This window comes from Anomalospiza imberbis, unplaced genomic scaffold (assembly GCF_031753505.1).
Source record: "Anomalospiza imberbis isolate Cuckoo-Finch-1a 21T00152 unplaced genomic scaffold, ASM3175350v1 scaffold_389, whole genome shotgun sequence".
Lineage (NCBI taxonomy): Eukaryota > Metazoa > Chordata > Aves > Passeriformes > Viduidae > Anomalospiza > Anomalospiza imberbis.
Genome location: NW_027100004.1, coordinates 29421 through 48285, shown reverse-complemented (window position 1 = coordinate 48285; position 18865 = coordinate 29421). Strand labels below are relative to the sequence as shown.

The window sequence follows — 18865 nt, the reverse complement described above, 5'->3', positions numbered from 1 at the left end:
GAAAAGCGCCGATCTCGGGCCCTCGGCTCTTTCCGGCGGCCGCTTCGTATCCCTGTCCCGCGCCTCACACTCGGCTCTTTCCGGAGCACTTCGGCTCTCCCCGGCTCCCCGCAGCCAATCCTGCGCCGGGGGCGGGGCTTGGGGCCCTTTCTCCCAATGGGCGCCGCCATGTTCCTGATGGGCGCCGCCATCTTTAGTGGCCCGGGGGTGAACTGGGATCAGTTTCCCCTCCCAGTCCCTTCCCTCTCAGCGCTGCCAGCCCCAGCAGCTCCCAGATCAGCTCGGGGGGCAGGGATGGAAGGGGGCAGGGGCAGCAGCAGGGAAAATGGGGGGCGCAGGGGTGGATCCAGCCCTGGAATGGGGGAGAATCCAGGAAATCCAAGCTCTAAAAATGGGGAGAATCCAGGAAATCCAAGCCCTGAAATAGGGCAGAATCCAGGAAATCCAAGCTCTAAAACTGGGGAGAATCCAGGAAATCCAAGCCCTGGAATGGGGGAGAATCCAGGAAATCCAAGCTCTAAAAATGGGGAGAATCCAGGAAACCCACGTCAAATCAAGCACAGAAATGAGACAGAATCCAGGAAATCCAAGCCCTAAAATTGGGGAGAATCCAGGAAATCCAAGCACAGAGATGGGGGAGAATCCAAGAAATCCAGGTGAAATCCAGCCCAGAGATGAGGCAGAACCCAGGAGACCAAGGCAGGGTTTTATTTTCCCACGTGACCCCAAGAAAACGGGGGACAGAAACACCCCCACGTCCCGGGGGGCTCTGGGGGGAACCCAAACCCGTGGGGGGGGGGGCAAATGGGGGCGCTGGGAGGGCTTTCACCCCCCAGGAGGGGCGATCAGGAGCCTGGAGTCACCTCCAGGGCTTCCTCGGGATCCACCAGGAGCCTGGAGAACTTCTGGTCCCCGAAGACGGCGCTGAGGCGGCTCTCGAGGAACCGCTGCAGCCCCAGGATGGACTGGACGTCCGCCTTGTCCTGGGGGGGAAACGGGAATTCCAGGGGGGCTGGACCCCCCAAAAAACCCCCAAAAGAACCCCCCCGGGGCTGCCCGACCTCGGTGAGGCGGTGGAACTGGCGCAGCAGGCGCCAGCCGTCGCGGGCGAACTCCTCGGGGCTGCGGTAGTGGGGGCTCAGCTTCTCCTGCAGCCGCGCCCGCATCAGCGTCAGGTCCATGGCGTCACGGCCGTCCTGCGGGGCCCGCGGCGCGGTCAGCGGCCCGGCCGGGGCAGATCCCAGCCCTGATCCCAAACAGGGCAGATCCCACCCCTGATCCTGATCCCACCTCCTGATCCTGATCCATCCCCCGATCCCACCCCCTGATCCTGATCCATCCTCTGATCCCAACCCTGATCCCACCTCCTGATCCTGATCCATCCCCCGATCCCACCCCCTGATCCTGATCCATCCTCTGATCCCACCCCCTGTTCCCAAACCCCGATCCCACTCCATGATCCTGATCCCAAACCCCGATCCTGATCCATCCCCTGATCCCAGCCCTGATCCCAAACAGGGCAGATCCCACCCCTGATCCTGATCCCGCCTCCTGATCCTGATCCCAACCCTGATCCCACCCCCTGATCCTGATCCATCCTCTGATCCCAACCCCTGATCCTGATCCATCCTCTGATCCCATCCCCGATCCCACCCCCTGATCCTGATCCATCCGCTGATCCCACCCCGATCCCACCCCCTGATCCTGATCCATCCTCTGATCCCAACCCCTGATCCTGATCCATCCCCCTGATCCCACCCCCGGATCCTGATCCCACCCCCTGATCCTGATCCATCCTCTGATCCCACCCCAATCCCACCCCCTGATCCTGATCCATCCTCTGATCCCACCCCCTGATCGTGATCCCACCCCCTGATCCTGATCCCACCCCTGATCCCAAACAGGGTAGATCCCACCCTTGATCCCCCCCAGATCCCATCCCTGATCCTGATCCCACCCCTGATCTTTCCCCTTATCTTGCCACTGATCCCTGATCCCACCCCTGATCCTGATCCCACCCCCTGATCCCAAATCCCACCTCCTGATCCTACCCCTGATCCATCTCCAGATCCCACCCCAATCCTGCCCCTCAATCCCTGACCCCACCCGATCCCCCTCAGATCCCACCCTTGATCCTGCCCCTCAATCCCTGATCCCACCTGATCCCCGTCAGATCCCACCCCTGATCCAGATCCTGCTCCAATACCATCCCAGATTCCAACCACGATCCCATCCCAGATCCGATCCTGCCCGCTCACCGGGGAGCTGATCCCATCCCAGATCCCAGATCCCGCCCGCTCACCGGGGAGCTGCAGAGGCGCTGCAGGGGCCGGCAGGGCTCGTGGCACAGCAGCTCCAGCAGGACGAACTCGCAGCGCTGCGGGGTCGGCATCGGTGCTGAGATCCCGGAGGGAAGGGATCCCACGGGATCGACCCGGCGGGATCAGCCCAGCCTCACCTGCTGGTCCTGGGGGCTCAGCTTGAGGGGGGGCTCCTGCACCGGCTCCGGCTCCGGGAGGGGCGGGGGCAGCTCCTGGCACAGCAAACACGTCCACTCGGGGCTGCGGGATCGGCAACGGGGTCACATGGGATCGGCGCCTGGGGACCCCCACGGGGCTGGGACCGAGGGATCGGGAACGGGATCACATGGGATCGGCGCCCGAGGACCCACCCACCACGGGGCTGGGACCGAGGGATCGGGAATGGGATCCCATGGGATCAGCACCCGGGAGTCCCCAGGGGCTGGGATCGGCAATGGGGTCACACGGGATCGGCGCCTGGGGACCCCCATGGGGCTGGGATCGGCAACGGGGTCACACGGGATCGGCGCCTGGGGACCCCCATGGTGATCAAAGGATCAGGAATGGGGTCACACAGGTTTGGTGCCCAGAGGGTGGACATGGGGCAGTGGATCCCACAGACATTGGGGGGTGACACAGGGCAGTGGATCCCAGGTACAGTGGGGGACTTGGAGGATGACACGGGGCAGTGGATCCCAGGTCCCAGGAGGCGACATCAGGCAGTGGATTCCAGGGAGGTGACACGGGGTGGTGGATCCCATGGACATTGTGGGGTGACACAGGGCAGTGGATCCCAGGGACATTGTGGGGTGACACAGGGCAGTGGATCCCAGGGACATTGTGGGGTGACACAGGGCAGTGGATCCCAGGGACTCAGGGGGTGACACAGGGCAGTGGATCCCAGGGACATTGCGGGGTGACGCGGGGCAGTGGATCCTAGGGACATTGTGGGGTGACACAGGGCAGTGGATCACAGGGACATTGCGGGGTAACGCGGGGCAGTGGATCCCAGGGACTCAGGGGGTGACACAGGGCAGTGGATCCCAGAGGGGTGACACAGGGCAGTGGATCCCAGAGGGGTGACACAGGGCAGTGGATCCCAGGGACATTGTGGGGTGACACGGGGCAGTGGATCTTAGGGACATTGTGGGGTGACACAGGGCAGTGGATCCCAGGGACTCAGGGGGTGACACAGGGCAGTGGATCCCAGGGACATTGCGGGGTAACGCGGGGCAGTGGATCTCAGGGACATTGTGGGGTGACACAGGGCAGTGGATCCTAGGGACATTGTGGGGTGACACAGGGCAGTGGATCCTAGGGACATTGTGGGGTGACACAGGGCAGTGGATCCCAGGGACATTGCGGGGTGACACAGGGCAGTGGATCCCAGGGACTCAGGGGGTGACACAGGGCAGTGGATCCCAGAAACTCAGGGGGGTGACATGGAGCAGGGAATCCCAGAGGGGTGACATGGGGCAGTGGATCACAGGGACATTGTGGGGTGACACAGGGCAGTGGATCCCAGGGACATTGTGGGGTGACACAGGGCAGTGGATCCTAGGGACATTGTGGGGTGACACAGGGCAGTGGATCCCAGGGACTCAGGGGGTGACACAGGGCAGTGGATCCCAGAGACTCAGGGGGTGACACAGGGCAGTGGATCCCAGGGACATTGCGGGGTGACGCGGGGCAGTGGATCTCAGGGACATTGTGGGGTGACGCAGGGCAGTGGATCCCAGGGACTCGGGGGGTGACACAGGGCAGTGGATCCCAGAAACTCAGGGGGGTGACATGGAGCAGGGAATCCCAGAGGGGTGACACGGGGCAGTGGATCACAGGGACATTGTGGGGTGACACAGGGCAGTGGATCACAGGGACATTGTGGGGTGACACAGGGCAGTGGATCCTAGGGACATTGTGGGGTAACACAGGGCAGTGGATCCCAGAGACTCGGGGGGTGACATGGAGCAGGGGATCCCAGAGGGGTGACACGGGGCAGTGGATCCCAGGGACATTGTGGGGTGACACAGGGCAGTGGATCCCAGAGACTCAGGGGGGTGACATGGAGCAGGGGATCCCAGAGGGGTGACACGGGGCAGTGGATCCCAGGGACATTGTGGGGTGACGCGGGGCAGTGGATGCCAGGGACTCAGAGGGGTGACATGGAGCAGGGGATCCCAGAGGGGTGACATGGGGCAGTGGATCACAGGAACATTGTGGGGTGACGCGGGGCAGTGGATCCTAGGGACATTGTGGGGTGACAGAGGGGCAGTGGATGCCAGGCGCAGGGAGGCACTGGGGGCAGCGGATCCCCGCGGCGGATCCCGTACCTGGGCACGTCCTGCAGCGCGGGCAGGTGGCAGTGCAGGTGGAAGCAGCGCTGGCAGCGGTCGCACATCACCACAGCCCCGGCCTGGCCGCACACGCGGCAGCACGAGACCCCCGGGAGCCCCCCCGGGACCACCGGGAGCCCCAGGCCAGGGGAGGAGCCCGGGGCAGGGCCCGGCTCCCCGGGGGAGGGGGCAGCAGCCCCACGGGTTTGGTGTCCCCGGTGTCCCCGATGGGCGACTCCTGCTGCTCCTCCTGCACAGGGGGACATGGCCAGGAACAGGGGACAGCGTCAGGGACAGGGGACACGGTCAGGGACACGGGACAGGGGACATGGTCAGGGACACGGGACAGGGTCAGGGATAGGGGACAGTGTCAGGGATAGGGGACAGTGTCAGGGACACGGGACAGGGGACATGGTCAGGGACAGGGGACAGGGACAGGGACAGGGGACAGGGTCAGGGATAGGGGACACGGTCAGGGACACGGGACAGGGGACATGGTCAGGGACAGGGGACAGGGACAGGGGACACGGTCAGGGACAGGGGACAGGGACAGGGGACACGGTCAGGAACAGGGGACAGGGTCAGGGATACGGGACGGGGGAAAGGGGACACGGTCAGGGACAGGGGACAGGGACAGGGGACAGGGACAGGGGACATGGTCAGGAACAGGGGACAGGGTCAGGAACAGGGGACAGGGTCAGGGATAGGGGACAGTGTCAGGGACACGGGACATGGTCAGGAACAGGGGACAGGGACAGGGGACACGGTCAGGGACAGGGGACAGGGACAGGGGACAAGGTCAGGGACGGGGACACGGTCAGGAACAGGGGACAGGGTCAGGGATACGGGACGGGGGACAGGGGACACGGTCAGGGACAGTGGACAGGGACAGGGGACACGGTCAGGGACAGGGTCAGGGACAGGGGACACGGTCAGGGACGGGGACACGGTCAGGAACAGGGGACACGGTCAGGGATACGGGACGGGGGACAGGGGACACGGTCAGGGACAGGGGACAGGGACAGGGGACACGGTCAGGGACGGGGACACGGTCAGGAACAGGGGACAGGGTCAGGGATACGGGATGGGGGACAGGGGACACGGTCAGGGACGGGGACACGGTCAGGGACAGGGGACAGGGACATGGGACACAGTCAGGGACGGGGACACGGTCAGGGACAGGGACAGGGGACATGGTCAGGGACAGGGGAAACGGTCAGGGACAGGGGACAGGGACAGGGTACATGGTCAGGGACAGAGGACAGGGTCAGGGACAGGGGACATGGTCAGGGACAGAGGACAGGGTCAGGGACAGGGGACATGGTCAGGGACAGAGGACAGGGACAGGGTACATGGTCAGGGACAGAGGACAGGGTCAGGGACAGGGGACAAGGACAGTGACAGGGGACAAGGACAGTGACAGGGGACAGGGTCAGATACAGGGGAGATGGTAAGGGACAAGGGACAATCACCTGGGTGGGGAGGGGACAGTGGGCACAGGACGGGGACAGGGGACACTCACCTGGGTGGGGAGGGGACAGTGGGCACAGGAGGGGACACAGGTGACACTCACCTTGACAAGGAGGGCTCCGTGTGGCTGCACCGTCGCCGCTGTCCCTTCTGTCCCCGGTGTCCCCTCGGTGCCCGCTGTCCCCTCGGTGCCCGCTGTGCCCTGCTCGATGACGATGAGGCTGAACTCCTGCTCCGAGGGCCCCGGGAAGATGCGGAACACGGGCGGCTGCGCCGGGTCCAGCTCCAGGTCCAGCTCCAGGCGCTCCAGGCTCACCCGTGGCTCCTTGGGGAGACGGGGGCTGCCCTGGGCCCCGGGGGGGCCCTTCCTGGGGGACAGCGGGGTCACCCTGGGGACCCCAAACCTCCGGGGGGATCCTGGGGACAGCGGGGTCACCCTGGGGACCCCAAACCTCCGGGGGGATCCTGGGGACAGCGGGGTCACCCTGGGGACCCCAAACCTCCGGGGGGATCCTGGGGACAGCGGGGTCATCCCGGGACCCCAAACCTCCGGGGGGATCCTGGGGACAGCGGGGTCACCCTGGAGACCCCAAACCTCCAGGGGGCCCCTCCTGCGGGACAGCGGGGTCACCCTGGTGACCCCAAACCTCCGGGGGTCCCCAAACCTCCGGGGGGCCCCTCCTGGAGACAGCGGGGTCACCCTGGGACCCCAAACCTCTGGGAGGCCCCTCCTGGGGACAGCGAGGTCACCCTGGGGACCCCAAACCTCCGGGGGAATCCTGGAGACAGCAGGGTCACCCTGGGGACCCCAAACCTCTGGGGGTCCCCAAACCTCCGGGGGGCCCCTCCTGGAGACAGCAGGGTCACCCTGGGGACCCCAAACCTCCAGGGGTCCCCAAACCTCCGGGGGGCCGCTCCTGGAGACAGCAGGGTCCCCCTGGGGACCCCAAAACTCCGGGGGACCCCAAACCTCCGGGGGGCCCCTCCTGGGGGGACAGCGGGGTCACCCTGGGGACCCCAAACCTCCGGGGGGATCCTGGGGACAGCGGGGTCACCCTGGGGACCCCAAACCTCCGGGGGATCCTGGGGACAGCGGGGTCACCCTGGGGACCCCAAACCTCCGGGCGTCCCCAAACCTCCGGGGGGCCCCTCCTGGGGGACAGCGGGATCATCCTGGGGACCCCAAACCTCCGGGGGTCCCCAAACTTCCGGGGGGCCCCTCCTGGGGGACAGCGGGGTCACCCCCGGGACCCCAAACCTCTGGGAGGCCCCTCCTGGGGGACAGCAGGGTCACCCTGGGGACCCCAAACCTCCAGGGGGATCCTGGGGACAGCGGGGTCACCCTGGAGACCCCAAACCTCCGGGGAGATCCTGGGGACAGCGGGGTCACCCTGGAGACCCCAAACCTCCGGGGAGATCCTGGGGACAGCGGGGGTCACCCTGGGGACCCCAAACCTCCGGGGGGCCCCAAACCTCCGGGGGGCCCCTCCTGGGGGACATCGGGGTCACCCTGGGGACCCCAAACCTCCGGGGTCCCCAAACCTCCGGGGGGCCCCTCCTGGGGACAGCGGGGTCACCCTGGGGACCCCAAACCTCCGGGGGGATCCTGGGAGATCAGGGGGTTGGGGGTCCTGGGAACTCTGGGACAGGGGACAGCGGACAAGGCTCAAGGGGACAGAGACAGTGACAAGAGTTGGGGACAGGAGATGGGGACAGGGACAGTGAGAAGGCTGGGGAGGGTTGGGGACAGGGGGACATGAGGACAGGGACAGTGACAAGGGTTGGGGACAGGAGACGGGGACAGGGACAGTGAGAAGGCTGGGGAGGGTTGGGGACAGGGGAACATGGGGACAGGGACAGTGACAAGGGTTGGGGACAGGGGGTCCTGGCACGGGGGGACCCCAGGACAGGGGACAGGGACATCCTGGCCAAGGGACCTTTAGGAAGGGACAGGACAGGAGGGGCTGCAGGTGGCCCTGGCCAGGGTGACAGGTGACAAGGGACAGACCGGTCCCAGGGCCCATCCTCCCCTCCCCCACGCTCTAATTACCGCTTAATGAGCAGCTTCTTAATGAACTTCTCCTCCCGGGGGGAACTGCTGGGGTTCCTCCTGCGGAACGGGACAGGGACACCCCCAAATGTCACCCCTGCGACAAGGGACAGCACGACGGTGACAAGGGGACCAGAGGGGGTGACAAGGGACAGGAAGGACCAGGCTGGGGGTGACAAGGGACAGGGGGGAGCAGAGGGGGGTGACAAGGGACAGGAGGGAACAGAGGGGGTGACAAGGGACAGGAGGTCCAGAAGATGTGACAAGGGACAGGAGGGAACAGAGGGGGTGACAAGGGACAGGAGGGAACAGTGAGGGTGACAAGGGACAGGAGGGAACAGTGAGGGTGACAAGGGACAGGAGGTCCAGAAGATGTGACAAGGGACAGGAGGGAACAGAGGGGGTGACATGGGACAGGAGGGAACAGAGGGGGTGACAAGGGACAGGAGGGAACAGAGGGGGTGACATGGGACCAGGAGTCCCAGGTGTGGCAGGGGGTGACAAGGGACAGGGACACCCCCACACTCACGTCCTCCCTCTGGTGACGCCGTTTTCAGGGCTGGGGGCTGGTGACAAACGCCACATCAGGGACCTCCCCCGTCCTGTGTCACCTCCCATGTCCCCTCCTGTGTCCTTGTCCCCATGTCCCCCTCTCTATGCCCCCTCCCCTGTCCCCATGTCCCCTGTCCCCCTCCCTGTCTCCCTTCCCTGTCCTTGTCCCCGTGTCCCTGTGTCCCCTCCCGTGTCACCCCCCTTGTCCCTGTGTTCCTCCCTGTGTCCCCCTCCCCATGTCCTTGTGTCCCCTCCCGTGTCACCCCCCTTGTCCCTGTGTTCCTCCCTGTGTCCCCCTCCCCATGTCCTTGTGTCCCCTCCCATGTCCCCCCGTCCCCCTCCCATGTCCCCTCCAGTGTCCCCATGTCCCCTCCCCTGTCCCCTCCAGTGTCCCCCTCCCCTGTCCCCTGTCCCCTCCAGTGTCCCCCTGTCCCCTCACCCAGCTCGGGGCTCTTGGTGGCCGCTGGCTCCAGGGGGGGAGGTGACAGCTGGCGGGGAGGTGACAGCAGGGGGGGGAGGTGACAGCGGGGGGGGACCCTGCAGGAGCAGCTCGGGGCTCACGTGTCCCCCGCTGCCCACCGCGGCCTGGGGGTGGCCCTGCAGGACACCGGGGGTGGGGACGTCACGGGGACGCTGCGGGGGTGGCACCCCCGGAATGTCCCCCCCAGTACCTGCGAGGTGGGGGAGGGGCGGCGGGCGGGGGGAGGGCTCAGCGAGGGGGGGAGGGGCGGCTCCGAAACGATGGCACCTGGGGGGGGGAGGGGAGGGGGTCAGGGGGACACCGGAGTCCCCCCGACCCCCCTTGTCACTTGTCACCCCCCCCAGACAGGGACATCCTGTCCCAAACAGGGACCCCTGTCCCCTGTCACCCCCTGTCCCCTGCCACCCCCCAAACAGGGACCCCCTGTCCCCTGTCACCCCCTGTCCCCTGCCACCCCCCGAACAGGGACCCCCTGTCCCTTGTCACCCCCTGTCCCCTGCCACCCCCCGAACAGGGACCCCCTGTCCCTTGTCACCCCCTGTCCCCTGCCACCCCCCAAACAGGGACCCCCTGTCTCTTGTCACCCCCTATCCCCTGCCACCCCCCGAACAGGGACCCCCTGTCCCTTGTCACCCCCTGTCCCCTGCCACCCCCCAAACAGGGACCCCCTGTCCCTTGTCACCCCCTGTCTCTTGTCACCCCCCAAACAGGGACCCCCTGTCTCTTGTCACCCCCTATCCCCTGCCACCCCCCGAACAGGGACCCCCTGTCCCAAACAGAGACCCCTGGCCCCTGTCACCCCCTCCCTGAGACATCCTGTCCCTTGTCACCCTCCCTGGTACCCTCTGTCACCTCCCACCTGGGCCTCCTGTCCCTTATCACCGCCACCCTCACTCTTCCGCGCCCTTGTCCCCGCTGTCCCTTGTGTCTCTGTCCCCCTGGGCATCCCCCAGCGTCCCCTGGCTGTCCCCAGTGTCCCCAGGTGTCCCCTGGCTGTCCCCAGCTGTCCCCCAGCTGTCCCCAGTATCCCCAGCTACCTCCAGTGTCCCCATTGTCCCCCAGCTGTCCCCACTGTGCCCATTGTCCCCACTATCCCCAGCTGTCCCCAGCGTCCCCAGCTGTCCCCAGCTGTCCCCTGGCTGTCCCCACTGTCCCCAAGTGTCCCCAGCTGTCCCCAGGTGTCCCCATTGTCCAAAAGCTGTCTCCATTGTTGCCAGCTGTCCCCAGTATCCCCAGCTACCTCCAGTGTCCCCATTGTCCCCCAGCTGTCCCCACTGTGCCCATTGTCCCCAGTATCCACAGCGTCCCCAGCTGTCCCCTGGCTGTACCCAGTCCCCAGGTGTCCCCTGGCTGTCCCCATTGTCCAAAAGCTGTCTCCATTGTTGCCAGGTGTCCCCAGTATCCCCAGCTGTCTCCAGTGTCCCCAAGTATCCCCAGGGGTCCCCAGGTGTCCCTGGTGTCCCTGGTGTCCCCACTGTCCCCAGGTGTCCCCATTGTCCCCAATATCCCCAGCTCTCCTCAGTATCCCCAGCTGTCCTCAGTGTCCCCCAGGTGTCCCCGATGTCCCCGATGTCCCCAGCTGTCCCCGCTGTCCCCAGTGTCCCCTCACCGAAGCTCTGGGCGCTCCTGGTCCAGCCCTGCAGGTCCCACTGGAATTTCATCTCCCCCTGCGGCTCCAGCGGCTCCAGCGGCACCCCGAGAGCCCGCAGCAGCTGCGAGTGGATCTGGGGACATTGGGGACACAGGGGACATTGGGGACACAGGGACCCCGAGAGCCCGCAGCAGCTGCGAGTGGATCTGGGGACATTGGGGACACAGGGGGACATTGGGGACACAGGGACCCCGAGAGCCCGCAGCAGCTGCGAGTGGATCTGGGGACATTGGGGACACAGGGGACATTGGGGACATTGGGGACACAGGGACCCCGAGAGCCCGCAGTACCTGCGAGTGGATCTGGGGGACATTGGGGACACTGGGGACATTGAGGACACAGGGGACACAGGGATCCCGAGAGCCCGCAGCAGCTGCGAGTGGATCTGGGGACATTGGGGACACAGGGGACATTGGGGACATTGGGGACACTGGGGACATTGGGGACATTGGGGACACAGGGGACACAGGGGACATTGGGGACATTGGGGACACAGGGGACACTGGGGACACAGGGACCCCGAGAGCCCGCAGCAGCTGCGAGTGGATCTGGGGACATTGGGGACACAGGGGACATTGGGGACATTGGGGACACTGGGGACATTGGGGACATTGGGGACACAGGGGACATTGGGGACACTGGGGACACAGGGGACATTGGGGACACAGGGACCCCGAGAGCCCACAGCAGCTGCGAGTGGATCTGGGGACATTGGGGACACAGGGGACATTGGGGACACAGGGACCCCGAGAGCCCGCAGCAGCTGCGAGTGGATCTGGGGACACAGGGGACATTGGGGACACTGGGGACACAGGGGACATTGGGGACACAGGGGACATTGGGGACACAGGGGACATTGGGGACACTGGGGACACAGGGGACACAGGGACCCCGAGAGCCCGCAGCAGCTGCGAGTGGATCTGGGGACATTGGGGACACAGAGGACATTGGGGACACAGGGGACATTGGGGACATTGGGGACACAGGGGACATGGGGGGGACACTGGGGACATTGGGGACATTGGGGACACAGGGACCCCGAGAGCCCGCAGTATCTGCGAGTGGATCTGGGGACATTGGGGACATTGGGGACACAGGGGACATTGGGGACACAGGGACCCCGAGAGCCCGCAGCAGCTGCGAGTGGATCTGGGGACATTGGGGACACAGGGGACATTGGGGACATTGGGGACACAGGGGACACAGGGGACATTGGGGACATTGAGGACACAGGGGACACAGGGATCCCGAGAGCCCGCAGCAGCTGCGAGTGGATCTGGGGACACAGGGGACATTGGGGACACAGGGACCCCGAGAGCCCGCAGCAGCTGCGAGTGGATCTGGGGACATTGGGGACACAGGGGACATTGGGGACACTGGGGACATTGGAGACATTGGGGACATTGGGGACACAGGGGACACAGGGGACATTGGGGACATTGGGGACACAGGGGACACTGGGGACACAGGGACCCCGAGAGCCCGCAGCAGCTGCGAGTGGATCTGGGGACATTGGGGACACAGGGGACATTGGGGACATTGGGGACACTGGGGACATTGGGGACATTGGGGACACAGGGGACATTGGGGACACTGGGGACACAGGGGACATTGGGGACACAGGGACCCCGAGAGCCCACAGCAGCTGCGAGTGGATCTGGGGACATTGGGGACACAGGGGACATTGGGGACACAGGGACCCCGAGAGCCCGCAGCAGCTGCGAGTGGATCTGGGGACACAGGGGACATTGGGGACACTGGGGACACAGGGGACATTGGGGACACAGGGGACATTGGGGACACAGGGGACATTGGGGACACTGGGGGACACAGGGGACACAGGGACCCCGAGAGCCCGCAGCAGCTGCGAGTGGATCTGGGGACATTGGGGACACAGAGGACATTGGGGACACAGGGGACATTGGGGACATTGGGGACACAGGGGACATGGGGGGACACTGGGGACATTGGGGGACATTGGGGACACAGGGGACATTTGGGATATTGGGGACACAGGGGACACTGGGGACACTGGGGACACAGGGACCCCGAGAGCCCGCAGCATCTGCAAGTGGATCTGGGGACATTGGGGACACAGGGGAGACTGGGGACATTGGGGACATTGGGGACACAGGGGACACTGCCCGGGGGGGGTGGCACAGTGAGGGGGACACAGGGGACACTGCCCGGGGGGTGGCACAGCATGGGGACAGGGTGGGGACACAGGAGAGCACCCCGGGGACATTGTCACAGTGAGGGGACACCCAGGGGACGTGTGGGACCACAGAGAGGGGGACAGGAGGTGGCACCCAGTGGCACCTGTCACCTCCCAGGGGGTCTGAGGGGACAACCCCTGGCTACAGCAGCAGGGACACCAGGGCAGTGGCAGAGGGGACATGGGGACACCTGGGGACACACCAACCCTTGGGGACAGTGCTGTGACCCAAGGCAGGGGACATGGGGACACCTGGGGACACACCAACCCTTGGGGACGGTGCTGTGACCCAAGGCAGGGGACATGGGGACACCTGGGGACACACCAACCCTTGGGGACGGTGCTGTGACCCAAGGCAGGGGACATGGGGACACCTGGGGACACACCAACCCCTGGGGACAGTGCTGTGACCCAAAGCAGGGGACATGGGACACCTGGGGACACACCAACCCTTGGGGACAGTGCTGTGACCCAAGGCAGGGGACATGGGGACACCTGGGGACACACCAACCCTTGGGGACAGTGCTGTGACCCAAGGCAGGGGACATGGGGACACCTGGGGACACACCAACCTTTGGGGACGGTGCTGTGACCCAAGGCAGGAGACATGGGGACACCTGGGGACACACCAACCCTTGGGGACGGTGCTGTGATCCAAGGCAGGGGACATGGGGACACCCGGGGACACACCAACCCTTGGGGACAGTGCTGTGATCCAAGGCAGGGGACATGGGGACACCTGGGGACACACTAACCCTTGGGACGGTGCTGTGACCCAAGGCAGGGGACATGGGGACACCCGGGGACACACCAACCCTTGGGGGACAGTGCTGTGACCCAAGGCAGGGGACATGGGGACACCTGGGGACACACCAACCCTTGGGGACGGTGCTGTGACCCAAGGCAGGGGACATGGGGACACCTGGGGACACACCAACCCTTGGGGACGGTGCTGTGACCCAAGGCAGGGGACATGGGGACACCTGGGGACACACCAACCTTTGGGGACAGTGCTGTGACCCAAGGCAGGGGACATGGGGACACCTGGGGACACACCAACCCTTGGGGACAGTGCTGTGACCCAAGGCAGGGGACATGGGGACACCTGGGGACACACCAACCTTTGGGGACAGTGCTGTGACCCATGGCAGGGGACATGGGGACACGTGAGCCCAGGTGTGACGAGGCACAGCCCAGGGGTGGCTTTACCCCAAGAGCGTACGGTGCCGGTGACAGGGACACACAACTGTCCCCAGGTGTCCCCAAGTGTCCCCAGGTGTCTCCAGGTGACTCCAAGTGTCCCCAGGTGACCCCAGGTGTCCCCAGGTGACTCCACGTGTCCCCAGGTGTCCCCAAGTGTCCCCAGGTGACTCCAAGTGTCCCCAGGTGTCCCCAAGTGTCCCCAGGTGACTCCAAGTGTCCCCAAGTGTCCCCGGGTGTCCTCAGGTGACTCCAAGTGTCCCCAGGTGTCCCCAAGTGTCCCCAGGTGTCCCCAAGTGTTCCCAAGTGTCCCCAGGTGACTCCAAGTGTCCCCAGGTGTCCCCAGGTGTCCCCGGGTGTCTCCAGGTGTCCCCGGGTGACCTCAGGTGTCCCCAAGTGTCCCCGGGTGTCTCCAGGTGTCCCCAGGTGACTCCAAGTGTCCCCAGGTGTCCCCAGGTGACTCCAAGTGTCCCCAGGTGTCCCCGGGTGTCTCCAGGTGTCCCCGGGTGACCTCAGGTGTCTCCAGGTGTCCCCAGGTGTCCCCAAGTGTCCCCGGGTGTCCCCGGGTGTCTCCAGGTGTCCCCAGGTGTCCCCAAGGTGTCCCCAGGTGTCCCCGGGTGACCCCAGGTGTCTCCAGGTGTCCCCAAGTGTCCCCAGGTGTCCCCGGGTGACCCCAGGTGTCTCCAGGTGTCCCCGGGTGTCCCCAAGTGTCCCCAGGTGTCCCCAAGTGTCCCCGGGTGTCTCCAGGTGTCCCCAAGTGTCCCCAGGTGTCTCCAGGTGTCCCCAAGTGTCCCCAGGTGTCCCCGGGTGACCCCAGGTGTCTCCAGGGTTCCCCGGGTGTCCCCAGGTGACCCCAGGTGTCCCCAAGTGTCCCCCGGTGTCTCCAGGTGTCCCCAAGTGTCCCTGGGTGTCCCCAAGGTGTCTCCAGGTGTCCCCAAGTGTCCCCAGGTGTCCCCGGGTGTCCCCGGGTGTCCCCAGGTGCCACCCCCGGGGGTCCCAGGGGGGTCTGGCTGCCCAGCAGAGAGTGGGGAGAGACGGGGAAAAATGGGGAAAAAACCAGGAGAAATTGGGAAAAAAAATGGGGAAAATGGGGAGAAACAGGGAAAAAATGGGGAGAAGAACAGGGAAAAATGGGGGAGAAACAGGGAAAAATGGGGAGAAACAGGGAAAAATGGGGGGGGGGGGCAATGGGGAAAAAACTGAGAGAAAATGGGGGGAGAAAATGGGGAGAAAATGGGGAGAAACAGGGAAAAATGGGGAGAAACAGGGAAAAATGGGGGGAAACAGGGAAAAATGGGGGGCAATGGGGAAAACCTGAGAGAAATTGGGAAAAAATGGGGAAAATGGGGAGAAACGGGGGGAAAATGGGGAGAAACAGGGAAAAATGGGGGGCAATAGGGAAAAACTGAGAGAAATTGGGAAAAAAGGGGGAAAATGGGGAGAAACAGGGAAAAATGGGGGGGGGGGGGCAATGGGGGAAAAAACTGAGAGAAATTGGGAAAAAATGGGGAGAAACACGGAAAAAATGGGGGGGCAATGGGGGAAAACCTGAGAGAAATTGGGAAAAAAATGGGGGAAAATGGGGAGAAACAGGGAAAAATGGGGGGAAATTGAGAGGAATTGGGAAAAGGGGGGAAAAACGGGGAGAAACAGGGAAAATGGGGAGAAACAGGGAAAAATGGGGGGGCAATGGGGAAAACTGAGAGAAATTGGGGAAAAAGGGGGGGAAATGGGGGAAAATGGGGACAAAGTGGCAAAAACAGGGAAAAACAGGGGAAAATTGAGAGAAATTGGGAAAAATGGGGAAAAAGGGGGGGGGAATGGGAAAAAGAGAGAAATTGGGAAAAGGGAAAAAATGGGGAAAAAGGGGAGGGAAATGGGGACAAAGAGGCAAAAATGGGGAGAAAGTGGGGAGAAACAGGGGAAAATGGGAGGAAAATGGGGGGAAATGGGGAAAAATGGGGGAAAACTGAGATAAATTGGGGGGAAAAGGGAAAAACGAGGGAAAAGGGGGAAAAAATGGGGACAAATGGAAAAATGGGGGGAAAGTGAGAGAAATTGAGAAAAGGTGGAAAAAAGGGAGAAAAAACAGGGACAAACAGGGAGACATGGGGAGAAACGGGGAGAAATGGGGAAAAACTGAGAGAAATTGAGAAAAGGGGGAAAGGAAGAAAAAACAGGGAAATGGAGAAATGGGGGAAAATGGGGGAGAAATGAGGGGAAAATGGGGAGAAATGGGGGAAAACGGGGGAGAAATGAGGGGAAATGGGGATAGATGGGGAAAAACGGGGAGAAATGAGGAAAACTGGGGGGGAAACGGGGTTGCAGCCCCTCAGCACCTCCAGAGAGCAGCAGGGTGGTGATGTGGGGGTGGAAAAATGGGGGAGAAACAGGTAAAAACAGGGAAAAATAGGGAGAAATGGGGAAAGACAGGGAAAATGGGGAAAAATGAGGAGAAACGGAGAGAAATGGGGGGAAATAGGGAGAAATAGGGGGAAAAATGAGGAGAAATGGGGGAGAAATTGGGAGAAATGGGGAAAATGGGGAGAAAATGGGGAGAAACGGAGAGAAATGGGGAGAAATGGTGAGAATTGGGGAGAAATGGGGGGAAATGGGGAAAAATGGGGGGAAATGGGGAAAAAATGGGGAGAAATTGGGAAAATGGGGAGAAAATGGGTAGAAATGGAGAGAATTGGGGAGAAATTGAGAGAATTGGGGAGAAACAGGGAGAAATGGGGAGAAACAGTGAAGAATGGGGGAAAATGGGGAAAAGAGATAAAAATAGGGAGAAATGGGGAGGAAATGGGGAAAAACAGGTAAAAAGGGGGATCAGCAGGGAAAATGGGGAGAAATGGGGAGAAACGGGGACAAATGGGGTAAAATGGGGGGAATTGGGGGGGAATTGGGGGTGCAGCCGCTCACCAGCCTCCGAAAGAGGAGCAGGGCGGTGCTGTGGGGGTTAAAAAATGGGGAGAAATGGGGAAAAATGGGGGAAAATGCGGTAAAATGGGGAGAAACTGAGAGAAATGGGGAGAAACAGGGAAGAATGGGGGAAAATGGGGAAAAGAGAGAAAAATAGGGAGAAATGGGGAGGAAATGGGGAGAAACAGGTAAAAAAGGGGATCAGCAGGGAAAAATGGGGAGAAATGGGGAGAAACAGGGACAATTGGGGACAAATGGGGGAAAATGGGGGGAATTGGGGGGAATTGGGGGGAATTGGGGGTGCAGCCGCTCACCAGCCTCCGGGGAGAGCAGCAGGGCGGTGCCGTGGGAGTGAAAAAATGGGGAGAAAACAGGGAAAAACAGGGAAAACGAGGAGAAATGGGGAAATTGGGGAGAAACGGGGGAAACTGGGGAGAAATGCGGAAAAATGAGGAGAAATGGGGAGAAATGGGGAAGATTGGGGGAATATGGGGAAAAGAGGGGAAAATGGGGAGAAATGGGGGGGAAATGGGAAGAAACAGGGATAAACAGGGAGAAATGGGGGAAAATGAGGAGAAACAGGGAGAAATGGGGAGAAACAGGGAAGAATGGGGGAAATGGGGAAAAGAGGGAAAAAGGGGGGAAAATGGGGGAAACGAAGAGAAACAGGGAGAAACGGGGACAAATGGGGGAAAATGGGGGGAATTGGGGGTGCAGCCGCTCACCAGCCTCCGGGGAAAGCAGCAGGGCGGTGCCGTGGGGGTTGAAAAAATGGGGAGAAATGGGGAGAAATGGGGGAAGAAATGGGGAGAATTGGGGGGAATTGGGGGTGCAGCTGCTCAGCAGCCGCCGGGGAGAGCAGCAGGGCGGTGCTGAGGGGGTGAAAAAATGGGGAGAAATGGGGAAAAAACGGGGGGAAAATGTGGTAAAATGGGGAGAAACGAAGAGAAATGGGGAGAAATGGGGGGACTTGGGGAGAAACAGGGAGAAATGGGGAGAAATGGGGAGAAACGGAAAAATGGGGGAAAATGGGGAAAAGAGAGAAAAATTGGGAGAAATGGGGAGAAACAGGTAAAAAAGGGGATCAGCAGGGAAAATGGGGAGAAATGGGGAGAAACAGGGACAAATGGGGACAAATGGGGGAAAATGGGGTTAATTGGGGGGAATTGGGGGTGCAGCCGCTCACCAGCCTCCGAAAGAGGAGCAGGGCGGTGCTGTGGGGGTTAAAAAATGGGGAGAAATGGGGAAAAACGGGGGGAAAATGCGGTAAAATGGGGAGAAACGGAGAGAAATGGGGAGAAATGGGGGGACTTGGGGAGAAACGGGGAGAAATGGGGAGAAACGGAAGAATGGGGGGAAAATGGGGAAAAGAGAGAAAAATGGGGAGAAATGGGGAGAAACAGGTAAAAAAGGGGACAAATGGGGGAAAATGGGGGGAATTGGGTGTGCAGCCGCTCACCAGCCTCCGAAAGAGGAGCAGGGCGGTGCTGTGGGGGTTAAAAAATGGGGGAGAAATGGGGAGAAATGGAGAAAAATGGGGTAAAAGGGGGGAATTGGGGAGAAATGGGGGGAATTAAGGGGAATTGGGGGTGCAGCCGCTCACCAGCCTCCGGGAGAGCAGCAGGGCGGTGGCGTGGGGGTGAAAAAATGGGGGAGAAACAGGGAAAAAACGGGGAAAATGAGGAGAAATG

The 18865-nt window shown here is 62.7% G+C and overlaps 1 protein-coding gene across 1 annotated transcript in view; it reads right to left on the bottom strand.

The window, feature by feature from the left end:
* Nucleotides 1-775: 775 nt before the first annotated feature.
* Nucleotides 776-18865, bottom strand: part of LOC137466679 (transcription intermediary factor 1-beta-like) — a 29669-nt gene continuing 11579 nt past the window's right edge. The window contains 13 exon segments of the mRNA XM_068178369.1: nucleotides 776-983; nucleotides 1062-1196; nucleotides 2303-2377; nucleotides 2459-2561; nucleotides 4631-4726; nucleotides 4729-4883; nucleotides 6207-6471; nucleotides 8154-8319; nucleotides 8679-8689; nucleotides 9145-9302; nucleotides 9377-9453; nucleotides 10796-10910; nucleotides 18778-18811. Coding sequence (XP_068034470.1) covers nucleotides 846-983; nucleotides 1062-1196; nucleotides 2303-2377; nucleotides 2459-2561; nucleotides 4631-4726; nucleotides 4729-4883; nucleotides 6207-6471; nucleotides 8154-8319; nucleotides 8679-8689; nucleotides 9145-9302; nucleotides 9377-9453; nucleotides 10796-10910; nucleotides 18778-18811 — 1528 coding nt within the window. The 3' untranslated portion in view covers nucleotides 776-845.